Source organism: Lucilia cuprina, chromosome 6 (assembly GCF_022045245.1).
Source record: "Lucilia cuprina isolate Lc7/37 chromosome 6, ASM2204524v1, whole genome shotgun sequence".
Classification (NCBI taxonomy): Eukaryota; Metazoa; Arthropoda; class Insecta; order Diptera; family Calliphoridae; genus Lucilia; species Lucilia cuprina.
This window is the reverse complement of record NC_060954.1, coordinates 57,823,512-57,837,321: the sequence shown is the minus strand read 5'-3', so window position 1 is coordinate 57,837,321 and position 13,810 is coordinate 57,823,512. Positions and strand designations below refer to the sequence as shown.

At 29.2% G+C, this 13,810-nt stretch overlaps 4 protein-coding genes across 11 annotated transcripts in view; 2 read left to right on the top strand and 2 right to left on the bottom strand.

Moving 5' to 3' along the window:
- Positions 1-532, top strand: part of LOC124420661 (probable serine/threonine-protein kinase ifkC) — a 5,011-nt gene extending 4,479 nt beyond the window's left edge. The window contains exons 4-5 of the mRNA XM_046954207.1: positions 146-334; positions 440-532. Coding sequence (XP_046810163.1) covers positions 146-334; positions 440-500 — 250 coding nt within the window. The 3' untranslated portion in view covers positions 501-532. The remainder of the gene's footprint in view (positions 1-145; positions 335-439) is intronic.
- Positions 533-2,680: 2,148 nt separating this feature from the next.
- LOC111681922 (ubiquinone biosynthesis protein COQ9, mitochondrial) lies at positions 2,681-7,909 on the bottom strand. Its single transcript, XM_023443824.2, has 4 exons — positions 7,773-7,909; positions 3,344-4,041; positions 3,079-3,288; positions 2,681-3,013 (listed from the first exon to the last, which is right to left on the bottom strand). Exons 1-4 carry the CDS (start codon positions 7,831-7,833, stop codon positions 2,975-2,977), a joined length of 1,008 nt encoding a protein of 335 aa, XP_023299592.2. The 5' UTR covers positions 7,834-7,909; the 3' UTR covers positions 2,681-2,974.
- Positions 5,478-7,719, bottom strand: LOC111681921 (glomulin). Its single transcript, XM_023443823.2, has one exon. It carries the CDS (start codon positions 7,395-7,397, stop codon positions 5,502-5,504), a length of 1,896 nt encoding a protein of 631 aa, XP_023299591.2. The 5' UTR covers positions 7,398-7,719; the 3' UTR covers positions 5,478-5,501.
- A 1,524-nt stretch (positions 7,910-9,433) lies between the features above and the next one.
- LOC111684896 (F-actin-uncapping protein LRRC16A) overlaps positions 9,434-13,810 on the top strand; it is a 60,075-nt gene continuing 55,698 nt past the window's right edge. The window contains exons 1-2 of one of the 8 annotated variants that reach the window (XM_046953605.1): positions 9,434-9,660; positions 10,074-10,539. In XM_046953605.1, the coding sequence (XP_046809561.1) occupies positions 10,503-10,539 (37 nt within the window). In that variant the 5' untranslated portion in view covers positions 9,434-9,660; positions 10,074-10,502. Of the gene's footprint in view, positions 10,540-13,810 lie in introns of all 8 variants that reach the window. The other 7 variants (XM_046953606.1, XM_046953601.1, XM_046953602.1 and 4 more) reach the window with 7 other exon arrangements.

Below are 13,810 nucleotides of genomic sequence, written 5' to 3'. Positions count from 1 at the left end.
AGATAGATAGATAGATAGATAGATAGATAGATAGATAGATAGATAGATAGATAGATAGATAGATAGATAGATAGATAGATAGATAGATAGATATATATATATATATATTTTTTCAAACTTCTTTTCCATCATTTTTAACATTTAGTGCTTTTTATTTTATTTTACGAAGTTATGATTTAATGTATTCCTGTTGGCATGCCGAACCTGGAAAGAGACCAACATTTAATGGCATTATACAAAAACTTGATGAAATGTTAACATCATTAAATGACACAAAAGATGCACCAACAATTTATTCCGAAGTGAATAAAGATTTAAATAAGAAACAAGAGAGGTAAGAACGATAAAATACTAAGAGGGTTATTGCGTATTTGTTTTTCTAAGAAATTATAATTTCTTATGTTTTATTAAAAAATTTCGTATTCTAATCTATTTCCAGCATACAAAACGTAGCTAGTGATGAATCGTACTTAAAACCTTTGCAAATAAAGTCAATTTAAAAAGTCTTTAAATATATTTTTATGAATATTATTAAAAATAAATATTAATGTTTATATAAAGTAAGAAACTAACAAAAAATGTTAAGCAAAATTTTTAACCCGGGGACCGGAAAAGAAATTGTTAAACGGATTTTAAATTTTCTTAATGTTTCTCTTTTTAATATATAAAATGTTTTGTTATAATTAAGTGTTAAATGTATACAGAGACCTATGGTTATTTATAGGAACATATATTTATTAATTATTCTTTAGATGTATTTATTTTTTATTAATATATATTATTATAATGTACATATTTATTTAGACATATAAGAACAACGAAACTTTTTTTTAAAGCTATTGATGATAATAATTGTGTTTTTTTTTTAATTACAAAATATTTATATATTATTATTAAACTTTACATTTGAATGTTATTAAAGAAAACAAATATTTTCAAAATAATATAAAACTATGTTGCAACAACTGAACAATTGTACTTACGTGTACAAAAGGAAATTACTCTTAAGACTTTTATGGGTATTGTTTTTGTGCAATGTTGCATGTTATTTGTAATTAAATATTTTTCATTATTACATAAATATTTGTTTCTATTTTGGTTACGTTTAGCAAATAATAAGACTTATAAGATTTGAAATCATATTTTTATAAAGAAGTTATTAATTTATTATCTACTTACATTGAAAATAAATATAAATTAAAAAAATTTATGAAAAAGTTGAAATAAATTTTAAAATTTTTATGTTTAAAAATTTTGGAAAAAGTTCAGTTCTAGTTCTAGTACAGTTATAGATCAGTATTAGTTCAATTCTAGTTCAGTTATAGTTTAGTTTTACTTCAGTCCTAGTTCAGTTCCAGTTCAGTTCCAGTTCAGTTCTAGTTCAGTTCTAATTCAGTTCTAATTCAGTTCAGTTCTAGTTCAGCTCTAGTTCAGTTATAGTTCATTTATAGTTCAGTTCTAGTTCAGCTCTAGTTTAGTTATAGTTCAGTTCTAGTTCAGTTCTAGTTCATTTATAGTTCAGTTCTAGTTGAGTTCTATATCAGTTCTAGTTCAGTTCTAGTTCAGTCCTAGTTCAGTTCTAGTTCAGTTCTAGTTCAGTTCTAGTTCAGTTCTAGTTCAGTTCTAGTTCAGTTCTAGTTCAGTTCTAGTTCAGTTCTAGTTCAGTTCTAGTTCAGTTCTAGTTCAGTTCTAGTTCAGTTCTAGTTCAGTTCTAGTTCAGTTTTAGTTCAGTTCTAGTTCAGTTCTAGTTCAGTTCTAGTTCTAGTTCAGTTCTAGTTCAGTTCTAGTTCAGTTCTAGTTCAGTTCTAGTTCTAGTTCAGTTCTAGTTCAGTTCTAGTTCAGTTCTAGTTCAGTTTTAGTTCAGTTCTAGTTCAGTTCTAGTTCAGTTCTAGTTCAGTTCTAGTTCAGTTCTAGTTCAGTTCTAGTACAGTTCTAGTTCAGTTCTAGTTCAGTTGTAGTTCAGTTTTAGTTCAGTTCTAGTTCAGTTTTAGTTCAGTTCCAATTCAGTTCTAGTTCAGTTGTAGTTCAGTTCTAGTTCATTTATAGTTCAGCTCTAGTTCAGTTATAGTTCAGTTCTAGTTTAGCTTTAGTTTAGTTATAGTTCAGTTCTAGTTCATTTATAGTTTAGTTCTAGTTGAGTTCTTGTTCTAGTTTAGTTCTAGATCAGTTCTAGTTCAGTTCTAGTTCAGTTCCAGTTCAGTTCTAGTTCAGTTCTAGTTCAGTTGTAGTTCAGTTCTGGTTCAGTTCTAGTTCATAATTTAGTTCTAGTTCAGCTCTAGTTCAGTTCTAGTTCAGTTCTAGTTCATTTATAGTTCAGTTCTAGTTGAGTTCTTGTTCTAGTTTAGTTCTAGATCAGTTCTAGTTCAGTTCTAGTTCAGTTCTAGTTCAGTTCTATTTCAGTTCTAGTTCAGTTCTAGTTCATTTCTAGTTCAGATCTAGTTCAGTTCTAGTTCAGTTCTAGTTCAGTTCTAGTTCAGTTCTAGTTCAGTTCTAGTTCAGTTCTAGTTCAGTTCTAGTTCAGTTCTAGTTCAGTTCTAGTTCAGTTCTAGTTCAGTTCTAGTTCAGTTCTAGTTCAGTTCTAGTTCAGTTCTAGTTCAGTTCTAGTTCAGATCTAGTTCAGTTCTAGTTCATTTCTAGTTCAGATCTAGTTCGTCTGAAAATGATATGAAAACACTTCTCGTTCATTTTAATTAACATTTTTCATTTTTATTTACAATTCAAAAATAAAAAGTTTATTAACAAAACATCTTCACTCTTTAAACAATTATACTTAAAGTTTTTTTATTTAAATATACATTTTATGTAAAAATATTTTGGTTAAATTAATTAAACAAAAGAAGAAAAAAAATAATAATAATATGAAGTAGTAATGCCTCTTTGGCCTGAGTACTGGGACAAGATAAGCTTATGGGAACTTTAATAAAAAATAAACAACAAATTTAAGCGTTTATAACATTCAATAATAACTTAATATCTAAGGTCTATTATAATTTAAACCCAAAATATTACGAGCCTATATAAGTAAAAAGATAAAAAATAATTAAAATTTATTGTTATATTCGTTAAAAAAAAACTTACTGTAATAAAGGCGGAGTTAAATGAACTTTGGAATTTATGTGTAACATTTTCGGTTTGTTGTAAAACCATTTGCAATTGTACCGCTTCATCCATTCGATTTTGTAAAAATTCCCAAGTTTTTTGATGTTGTGCTGAATTATCTTGCATCATATACAATTCGGTCATTTTCATTATGGTAGCCAGGCCAATGCGTCTGGTATACCAGCCAATCTGAAAATATAATTCAATTTAATAATCTACAATTAATATTGATGTTTTCACTTACATCTACCGAACGATCTCCAGAATAATAGCAAATATCATCGACCAGCGTTAGAACTTGTGCTAAAGCTGTGGAGGCATTCTGTGGCAGAGCAATAAGAGCCAATGCTTGTGGCCATTGACTTTTATAAGGTGTTATCATTTCCAAACGCAATCTAACGAAACGCACCAAAAACTCTAAAGGATTACTTATATCTTTGTTGCCATTATCAGTCTCCTCTTGCAATAGTTTCAACAATTCCTCATTGCATTTGCCATTGTAATAGGATACCAAATCAAAACCTCCTTCTGGAAACATGCCATGCACCACACTGGGAAAACCAGTATCTTCAGCACCTTGCACTATGGCATTACGAGTCCAACCTAGAGTGGGTACATGTTTTAAGGCAGCCTCCAATATTTTTGTACGTACACCATCTAATTTGGCTTTTTTCTCATCTTCCTCTTGTTGCGTTTGGGCTTTCTGTTGTTGTTCGAATTCCTCCTCCCGTTTCTCTTCTCTAGCTCTAAACTCATCGATGCTTGTGCCGGCAGAAGAGTCTTTTGTTGATTTTGTGCAAAATGTTCGGTGGTCTAGTGGCATTTGTAATTTAAAGGTCACATGCTGTGAATGCTTTGTAGTGTGTTTATTTTCATTTAGTTGATTTTTTGCCGATGTTGTCGTTAGAGTCCGACACGCAAATTGATGACTTAGATTTACATCTAGACATAAATAGAGTTGAATATACATACATATTAGTGGGGATTATTTTGGTTATATTGTTTGTTATTTTAAAATATGTACTATACTAACACGAGTTTGAGAGTGTATATCTTTAATATTTGATTTCATCTATTCATTCACATATGTCTGTTAATTAGTGGTTTCTATTCAACACTTTCGCATCGTTTGCAATGCAGTTGTTTTCATTAAATAATTAACAGTTGTGACTGGGATTTTTTTTAAGTTATTCGCATATGATGTTATAGATTGTTAAACACATACTTGGACCCAATAAAGACTTTAACTAAATTTATTGATATTTTAAAAAAACTTAATTTTTAACAAAAGTTAATAAGTCTGTTTAAAATATGGAATTGAATTTTTAGTAATAAAGGAGTTTCGATAAAACTATACTGAACTAGAACTGAAATAGAGCTGAACTAGAACTGAACTAGAACTGAAATAGAGCTGAACTAGAACTGAACTGAAACTGAACTAGAACTGAACTAGAACTGAACTAAAACTGAACTAAAACTGAAATAGAACTGAACTTGAACTGAACTAGAACTGAACTAGAACTGAACTAAAACTGAACTAGAACTGAACTAGAACTGAACTAGAACTGAACTAGAACTGAACTAGAACTGAACTAGAACTGAACTGAACTAGAACTGAACTAGAACTGAACTAGAACTAAACTAGAACTGAATTAGAAGTGAACTAGAACTGAACTAGAACTTAATTAGAACTGAACTAGAAGTGAACTAGATCTGAACTAGAACTGAACTAGAACTGAACTAAAACTGAACTAGAACTGAACTAGAACTGAACTAGAACTGAACAAGAAATAAACTAGAATTAAACTAGAACTGAACAAGAAATGAACTAGAATTAAACTAGAACTGAACTAGAACTGAACTAGAACTGAACTAGAACTGAACTAGAACTGAACTAGAACTGAACTAGAACTGAACTAGAAATGAACTAGAACTGAACTAGAACTAAACTAGAACTGAATTAGAAGTGAGCTAGAACTAAACAAAAAATAGAACTGAACAAGAACTGAAATATAACTGAACTAGAACTGAAATAGAACTGAACTAAGAAATGAGCTTGATCTAAACTAGAACTGAACAAGAAATGAACTAGAACTGAACAAGAAATGAACTAGAATTAAACTAGAACTGAACTAAAACTGAACTAGAACAAGAAATGAACTGGATTAAACTAGAATTGTACTAGAACTGAACCAAAAATGAACTAAAACTAAAATACAACTAACCTAGAACTATATTAGAACTGAACATGAAATGAACTAGAATTGACTAGGAATTAAACTAGAACTGACCAAGAAATAAGAATTAAAAGTCGAACAAGACTAGAACCGAAAATCTGGAGAAATTCATCATATCGTCAAAGAAGAAACACACAATTATACTGTCTTTAACTTTCGCTTTATTTAAACCTTTTCGACATTTTTAACATCCTTAACTTCCATTTTAGTTTTAACAGCATGAGGAGCGTTTTCCAAACACTCACAAGCACGCGACAAAAGACTACGCATTAGATCAAAAGTACAAAGATTTTGGTTAAGAATACTAATTTGTTTTTCTTTGTCAAATTGCAAATCCAATTTTGATTGTTTATCATTCTGCACATCAATATCCAATAGATTTAATTGATCCATATAAGGACGTTCTACGCCCATTTCAACGTTATGCAGCTCAGCTTTAAAATGAGCAATTGACAAGTCTAATGCTTTCCGTAAAGTATTTAAATAAGTGTCTTCAATTTCTTTGGCAAAATTCCAAAAACCAGTACGATTTTCCACATCTTTAAGAGCAATGAAGCGTAGAGTATTAAGTGAGGCCACAATTTTATCAGAGTTCTCTAATAGATCGGTCTCAACACCCCGAGACAAATGGCATATATTGTTAAGGAAAAGATAACGAAAATCATTTCCACAATAGGATGGCGGTAGAGGGGAGGAAGTTTTTAACGCTTCTGCTACTAAGTCTTTATAGAAAGTGGCTAAATAACCGGCAAGGCCATGATGATTAACTGATTTCATTAGATTTTTGAGTATTAAATATTTAGCTTCATCTTCAAAGCTTAATATGTATTGACGCAAAACTTTCAAACCCAATTGGCGCACTTGGGTATGAGAAGAGTAACCCACTATATTGCAAAGTGTGGTACAAAATGATTTATGTATTTCCAAATCTAACGAAGAGACCGCAATTAATTGACCTTTTAAATTCTCTAGCAGTTTTTGCAAGAGTAGTAGAGCCTTTTCATGTAAAGCAGTCTCATCCTGTAGTAGTAATTCATAAATTAAATATAAACACGTTTCCAAAATGTATAATGGGTGATAAACTAAGGGTATACTTGCTGTAGTTATGCCTTCTACAAATATCATATAGTAGTAGATGGCCAAACAGTCTAAAGGCAGTTTTTCGTTGATAAGAAATATATTGCACGAACTCATTTCGTGTACTCCTTTTGCCTCATCTTCACGCCTTTTGAAACGTGCCCTGGATTCTACAAATGACAATAGAAACAAAGGATCTGTTATACAATTAGTGGCAGCCTGTGTCAAAGATTTGGCACATTGAAGGGAATAGGTGTTGGTTTTTCTTTCCTCGTCATTTGTAAGATCCAAAAGAGATAGAGGTTTTCCTAAAAGTTCTATTAGAAAACAGCATAAAACATTGCGCCTAGTTATGCCCACCGGACGGAATATTTCCTTTTCATCTCTGGGTTTAGAGCAAATGGCATTTATGAGAGGATCATAGAAAAGACCGACAGTAATGTAATGCATTAAAAGACTTTGTATTTGATCATCTTGTTCCAACAGAGCTTGTTGTTTAGAATCATAACCCTCTTTTAAATAGTCCGGTACGGGTAAATCTTCTAAGCGATTGTATATTGAATTCAGGATCCATTCCAAGGCACGTGGTTTTTCATCTCCTTGTCTTAATAATACAATTTGCAGAGCTCTTAAAGAGGAAGTAAATACAAATTCACTTTTACTTTCCTCTATCAATTCCAAAAGTTCGAGCAACATATCTTCAGCCGGTGCATGGGTTGCTACAATTTTAAGCAGCTCTTCGGCACAACCATACAAAGCGGCATTCTCTTGGTTAACTTTGTCATTGAGGTTTTCCAAGCAAATGTCATGATACAGATCCATAGCTATTTTGGGTAAATATTGTAAATTACGTTCAGCTTCTTTGTTGCTGGTAAACAACAAGGCAACTCCCTCATATTGCTGTTCCTTAATCAGCTGTTTAATTAAAGCCATTAAATGTTCAGCACCTTGATCTGCAGCAGCCGGCTTCATTAAATCATTCATGATTTTTGTTGAAATTTTATTATCAACCCGGTTGAAACACTTTAAAAAATACTACAATTACTAGTTCTTATGTTAATTATTAGTTTTTTACTAATTTTAAGTAATAATTTTTAAAATAAACACCAAAAACAGCTTCAATTTAAATGACCGATGTAAAATATTTCTTAAATGTGAAATGTCAATGCAAAAATCATACACACGCACACACATTTCGCTCTCTTAATTATTAAAATAAAGTGGCACCAAAAAAACTTTCGTAATAGAATTGTCAAAAAATCACAATCTTTTTTTTTCTTAGAACATGGTGAAATAATTTCCATAACTTATATTTGTTTTAAATTATAGTTAAATAACTTTGCTATTTATTAAACTTACTTTTATTATTTAAAAATTTTTGCAATTTAATAAATCTATTTAAAGCGCTAAAATTTGCCATTATTTTCCACAGTTATTTAAAATGTTTTTATAAGACTTTTCTACTAGTTGAGTAAATATAAACTGGCAAAGAGTTTGTCAAAAGAGAGCCTTTTTATTAGAATTGTAATCAAAACAGAATGAAGAGAACAGAAATGCAGCGTTGTATTTCTAACGGTTATAGTTGTATTAAAAAAGTATTGTAATCACAATGAATGTTGCCAGCTAGTGTGAAACATATCTTACGTTAAATTCAAATCAAATTGAAACAATTGTAATTTCGATAGTTGAAAAAATATTTTACTTTTTATTGATAAATAAAAATATGTATGTGGTGTCTTTAGAAAATAGTATAAAATGTAGAAAATGCGAGAAAGCGAATGCAAATAATATAATTAAAATTAATTTGAATACAATATTGAAATGAATGATGATAGTACATAATGTAATTAGTTGATTAATAAGTTATTTTTTAATGTTTTGAATTTTTTGTCAAATGGTTGAGATATGAGTAAAATGTATGAAATCTATATTATTGCAAAGAAGCGAAAGAGATGTAGAATTTAATCCATTGAAATTAATGAAAAATACATGAAGATTTTATGATTTAACACAGACTTTTCATTGAAGGGATATAATATATATTTGATTCCAAATTCTTTACATCTGAAGTCATTCTCAGGAAGTAATTTTTATGTCCATTTTCTGGAAGATATTAGGAGTGAAATTGTTGTATTTTATAATTCAACTTATTTGACTCAAATATTATTAACAAATTCCAAAATAAAATTAGTTTAATACAAAAAATTTCAGTACAAAAAATATACCTTCAAATTAAAAAAAATGGATTTTTGGAAGTCAATAAACATTACTTTCACAGAAGGTAAAAAATTCACAATGGCAAAATAAAGTAAGGTGACTGCGAAAAATTAGCTTTTTATTTTTTTATTTTTATGTGGTTTATTCTTAATGCCAAAAGTTGATATTGTTTACATGTCTGTTATGTCATTTTTTGACATTTATCTGATTCTAGTACAAAAACAAACTACATTTTGTTTTTGTAGTGTTGTAGTGATGCAGACACCTCTGTAATTATGCCATGAAATTCACTTAGTGCTACTTTCAAGTGGTAATAAATGTTATTTTTTGGAAGTACATCGTTTGATGTTTGTGGGTACATATGATACGTCTTTGGAAGGCAAATGGCGCTAGATTTAGAATGAAAATTATATGAATAATTTTTTGAGCTATAGAGCAACACTTTTATTATTAAACATGTGGTAACATTTCAATGAAATTCTAGTTAAAGAGTATTGTTAACTTTTCTATAACGAAAACCGCTAAAATGTTGCTTTCCATTGCTGATTTTTTTCCCTGCATAACTTTATTAACACATAATTAAATTCGCCAATAAAAAATATTATAAAATATCATAAATATTTGAATAATTTGTAAACTTACTTTTTTAAATTTCTGTAATTTTTTCATATAAAATTTTAACTTAGAGCTTTTTTTTACATATAACAACCAAAACACGAGAGAAAAAAATCTCTAAATTACCAACACTGTTATTAAGCAAAACTGACATTTTGCTCTCCTGTTCACTTTCAGTCGTTTCTCAACTGGCGTCGCGAATTTTTCTTGAAAATAAATAAGGCGGATGATAAGTTATTTACAATACTAGAAATTGTGTTAATTTTGCAAAGAAAAAAAGTGAAATTTACATTAATATTTAATACGATTTAAAATTCATTAATTAAATGTGTGTTTCCAAACACCCATATTTATAGTTTCATTAATAAAATGCTGTTTTTTAATTCTTAATTTGTTTGCTGCTGCTCAGTCAAGTGTAAAAAATTTTGTGTTTTTTTTTAATTTTCTTCTGTTTTTTCGACTTATTCAACTCTCTTTTTTTCCATTTGTTCTATTTTGCAAATCAAAAACAAAAAAAAGGTATTGAAAGAAGAAGAGTGAGTGAGAGAGTAAAGAAAGAGGGTGGAAGTAATTGCAGGAAAATTTAACAAAGTTGGATATATTTTAATTTACAGAAGAAATCAGTTTACAAATCGCATTTGGTCAATTAAAAATTCATTAAAATTGGAAATAAAATTTACCAAAAAATAAAAGAAAATAAAGTGAAAATGTTTCGCTGAATAGAAATGTAGTTATTGGAACCCTTGCAAAGATATATACAAGTTTTTTTTGATAAATGAAAAAAAGTGTCTGCTGCTGTTTGATTCTTGTACTTTATGTATTATTCAGGCGGGCGGCGGCTGCATTGAAAAACGATTTTAATTCGTTACAACAGCTCAAATAAGAAAATATATTTAAAAGTAAGGAAGCTGTCTGTTATAGCTTCGTTAGCTGAAAGAGTTAACCAAGTTTCTTTTACATCTTCTTAATAAACAAAAAAAAGAAAAAACGAACAAATCCTGTTTTTTTAACCTTAAAAAATTAAACAAGAAAATAAAGAAAAAAAGAAGACACAAAAAAAAACAAACCAATAACAAGAGCAAAACTTCATTATCACTATTTGAATTTTAAGAAATGTTCATTATTTAAACTTAATTATAATAATAAAAGTGTATTTAACATCATCTTCATTATTATCGTCATCAACATCATTATTGTCAACAAGACTTTCCCCCTTGAATTGAAACGAAGAAAGACGAAACATAAAACGGCTCCAAAATGTCGACACGTTCCCAGTTAACAAAGGATTTGAATGGTAAGTTGTTTTTTCTTTGTTGTTAACAAAAAAAAAAAATAACAAGAAATTGATCTTGTTTTTTGTAAAGTTTACAGAGGTTAACTTTTAATTAAATAAGAAATTTGATTTTATTTTTATTGTAAGTTGTCTCTTCGTATTGTCATGTTGCTTACACATTTTTAGTGTGTATGCTGCGTTTTGGCTTTTATTTTTCCTGTTTACTTTTTTTAACTTTTATTTTGTTTTACCTCCTCCTCCACCTTTGTTTTGGTTTTCTTTTATTTTAGTGTGTGCTATTACTGTGTTTAATCCTTGCTAGGGATGGATAGTTTAATAGTATTTTTTCACTTTTGACTGGCAAAATTATCTAGATATATTATCGATATATTACTTTCTCGTTCTTAGATTAGTCAAGAGAAAAGTTATAAGACTTGTTAGTAAACATATCGAAGGATTAGTCCATAGGCTTAAACTTATATAGAAATATCTAAAAACCCTCTATAATCATAGTCATAATATAGTCAATTGTATATTTTAGATACTGATTAGTGAAAATCGTATATTCTATTGGCTATGCTATTGAATATTATGATGAGTCGATAGACTAATCAATACCATAGACTTATTGACAGCATAATCTAATTCAAATACTTGCAATAGTCTCCTCTATAAATTAGCCAATAGTTACAGACTAGTCTAGTTCAAAGGCCCGTCAATAGACCAGTAAAAAAATAATTAAATACAAAAATAAGTAGACTAGTTAATAGTTCATATACCAGTCTGCGGATATATGACTTTTTAATAAACAAGTTATTAGACTGCTAATATTCAAAAAAATAGCTACAGGTGTCGGCGGTGGAATCTTCATTGAAGAATTTGGAACGAAAATCTCTTTCCGACTTAATGATGAATGCACCATTTTGCAAGCGGATATTTCTACGATAAAAAAAGCATATAATTGGCTTAGGTACTATCGGATATTCAATAGGGATATCAGTATCTATACTGACAGTCAAGCCTCTATCAAATTCCTGATAGGTGTATACTCTGCATCAAAACTTGCCTAAGAATGCTGGGTGTCTCTCAATGATATAGCGAGACATTCATTAATTACAATATTTGGGTCAAAGAACACGGGGATAAAACTGGTAATATTATTGCTGTTATCTTGGCGAAACCTGGCAGGAAAATGGTCATACTATAGACCAATTCTGCTCCGTCCCCCTTGCGGCCATTAATAAACAAATACACAAAATTTGTTTTTGTTTAGATCAAGACCGGTGATCTCGAGAACATACTTGCTCTATTGCTAAGGTGTTATTTATGGCCCTATATGGATTTTCATAAAACAATCTACATATAAAGGCTAAGTAGAACTCATCTAAGCACTCTATTAGTCTTCCATACAAATTATTCTGTAGGAGAGAAGAGGAAACAATTACTCATTTTCTGTGTAATTGCCTGACCCTTGATCTAACTGATCTATCAAATGTTCAATCTAAACGTATTCTTGAATTTTTAAAATTGTCGAAATGGGTGTGTAATTCACTTCTCTAGGCTTTCGATAACATCTTTATCTATTCAGTTTATTCATCACTCCTTAATACTATTATTGCTATTTCTATCAGTTTTTTCTCTTTCGTATCTTATTTTTTTCCAAACATTACAAAGGGACCTAAATGGACCCAAATAAAGTTATATTTGTTGTAGTGTACAGTCTGTAGAACCTAACCTAACCCATTGAGTAATTTGTGGACTAGAAAAGAATATACATCTTGTTAAAAATAAATTTATCCTAGAAAAAGTACTAACTACTAAAATTTTGAAAAATTTAGTTGAATTTTAAAATTAACAATTATCCATATCTGATCCTTGTGTATCCATTTATTTACTTGTTTCTTTCTCTATACGAGTGAGTAATGTTTGTTTGTTGTTGTTGTTGTTTTTCTTTTTCTTTCTTCTCTTATACAACGAGAATGTGTGTGTCACTAACTCATTATTTTGTTGTTGTTGTTATTGCACTCGTTGTGACCCCTCATTTTATTTATATATTTTTTTTCTTTTAGGTTTTATCATTGCACTTTTTGAATTTCACTCTTTTAACGTTTTTTTTTATTTACAATTTCATAGTAATGATCTTTTAGAATATGTATCGAGTAAATAAATATCTTATTCCAATGTTACAATTTTAATACCTATTTTTATATAAATTTTAAGGAAATTTTTTATAAAATTTCTAAATATGAAATTTCCAATTAGAATAATCTTTGCACTTTATTGGAACTCTTTTTATGTTGCGACCTATTATTCCAGAGTAAAATAACTATAAGTTTATTACATGTTCGACCCGACTTCAGAGTCTCTACCAACATATTTCCAATTTTATTTAACATTTATTTTATTTAACAAATACATACCTACTTGCTTTTATGTTTTTTTGTGAAATTTCAAAAATTTTATTATGTTAATTAGAATATTGTTTAACAAAAACTAGTTTTTTTGTGGAGCTAGTTTTTTTAAATATACAATTTGTTTGAAACTTTTAATTTATTTAAACTTTAAATTTTAAACATGCTCCTCATGTTTTTGCTATAAAATTTCTGCAAATCTACCTGATGACTTTTTTTGCCGGTTTATTTTTCTGAAGTTCTAATGATAACATTTTTTTTAATAATTAAATAGATATGTACTATAAAGTCAAGACTATAGAATAGTCTATAGTCAAGACTATAGAATAGTCTGTAGTCAAGACTATAGAATTGTCTATAGTCAAGACTATAGAATTGTCTATAGTCAAGACTATAGAATTGTCTATAGTCAAGACTATAGAATTGTCTATAGTCAAGACTATAGAATTGTCTATAGTCAAGACTATAGAATAGTCCATAACCAATACTATAGAATAGTCTATAGTCGAGACTATAGAATAGTCGATAGTCGAGACTATAGAATAGTCTATAGTCGAGACTATAGAGTAGTCTATAGTCTTTAGTCTAGACTATAGAGTAGTCTATAGTCGAAACTATAGAGTAGTCTATAGTCGAGACCATAGAGTAGTCTATAATCGAGACTATAGAATAGTCTATAATCGAGACTATAGAATAGTCTATAGTCAAGAATATAGAATAGTCCATAATCAATACTATAGAATAGTCCATAGTCGAGACTATAGAATAGTCTATAGTCGAGACTATAGAATAGTCTTTAGTCGAGACTATGGAATAGTCTTTAGTCGAGACTATAGAATAGTCTATAGTCGAGACTATAGAATAGTCTATAATCGAGACTA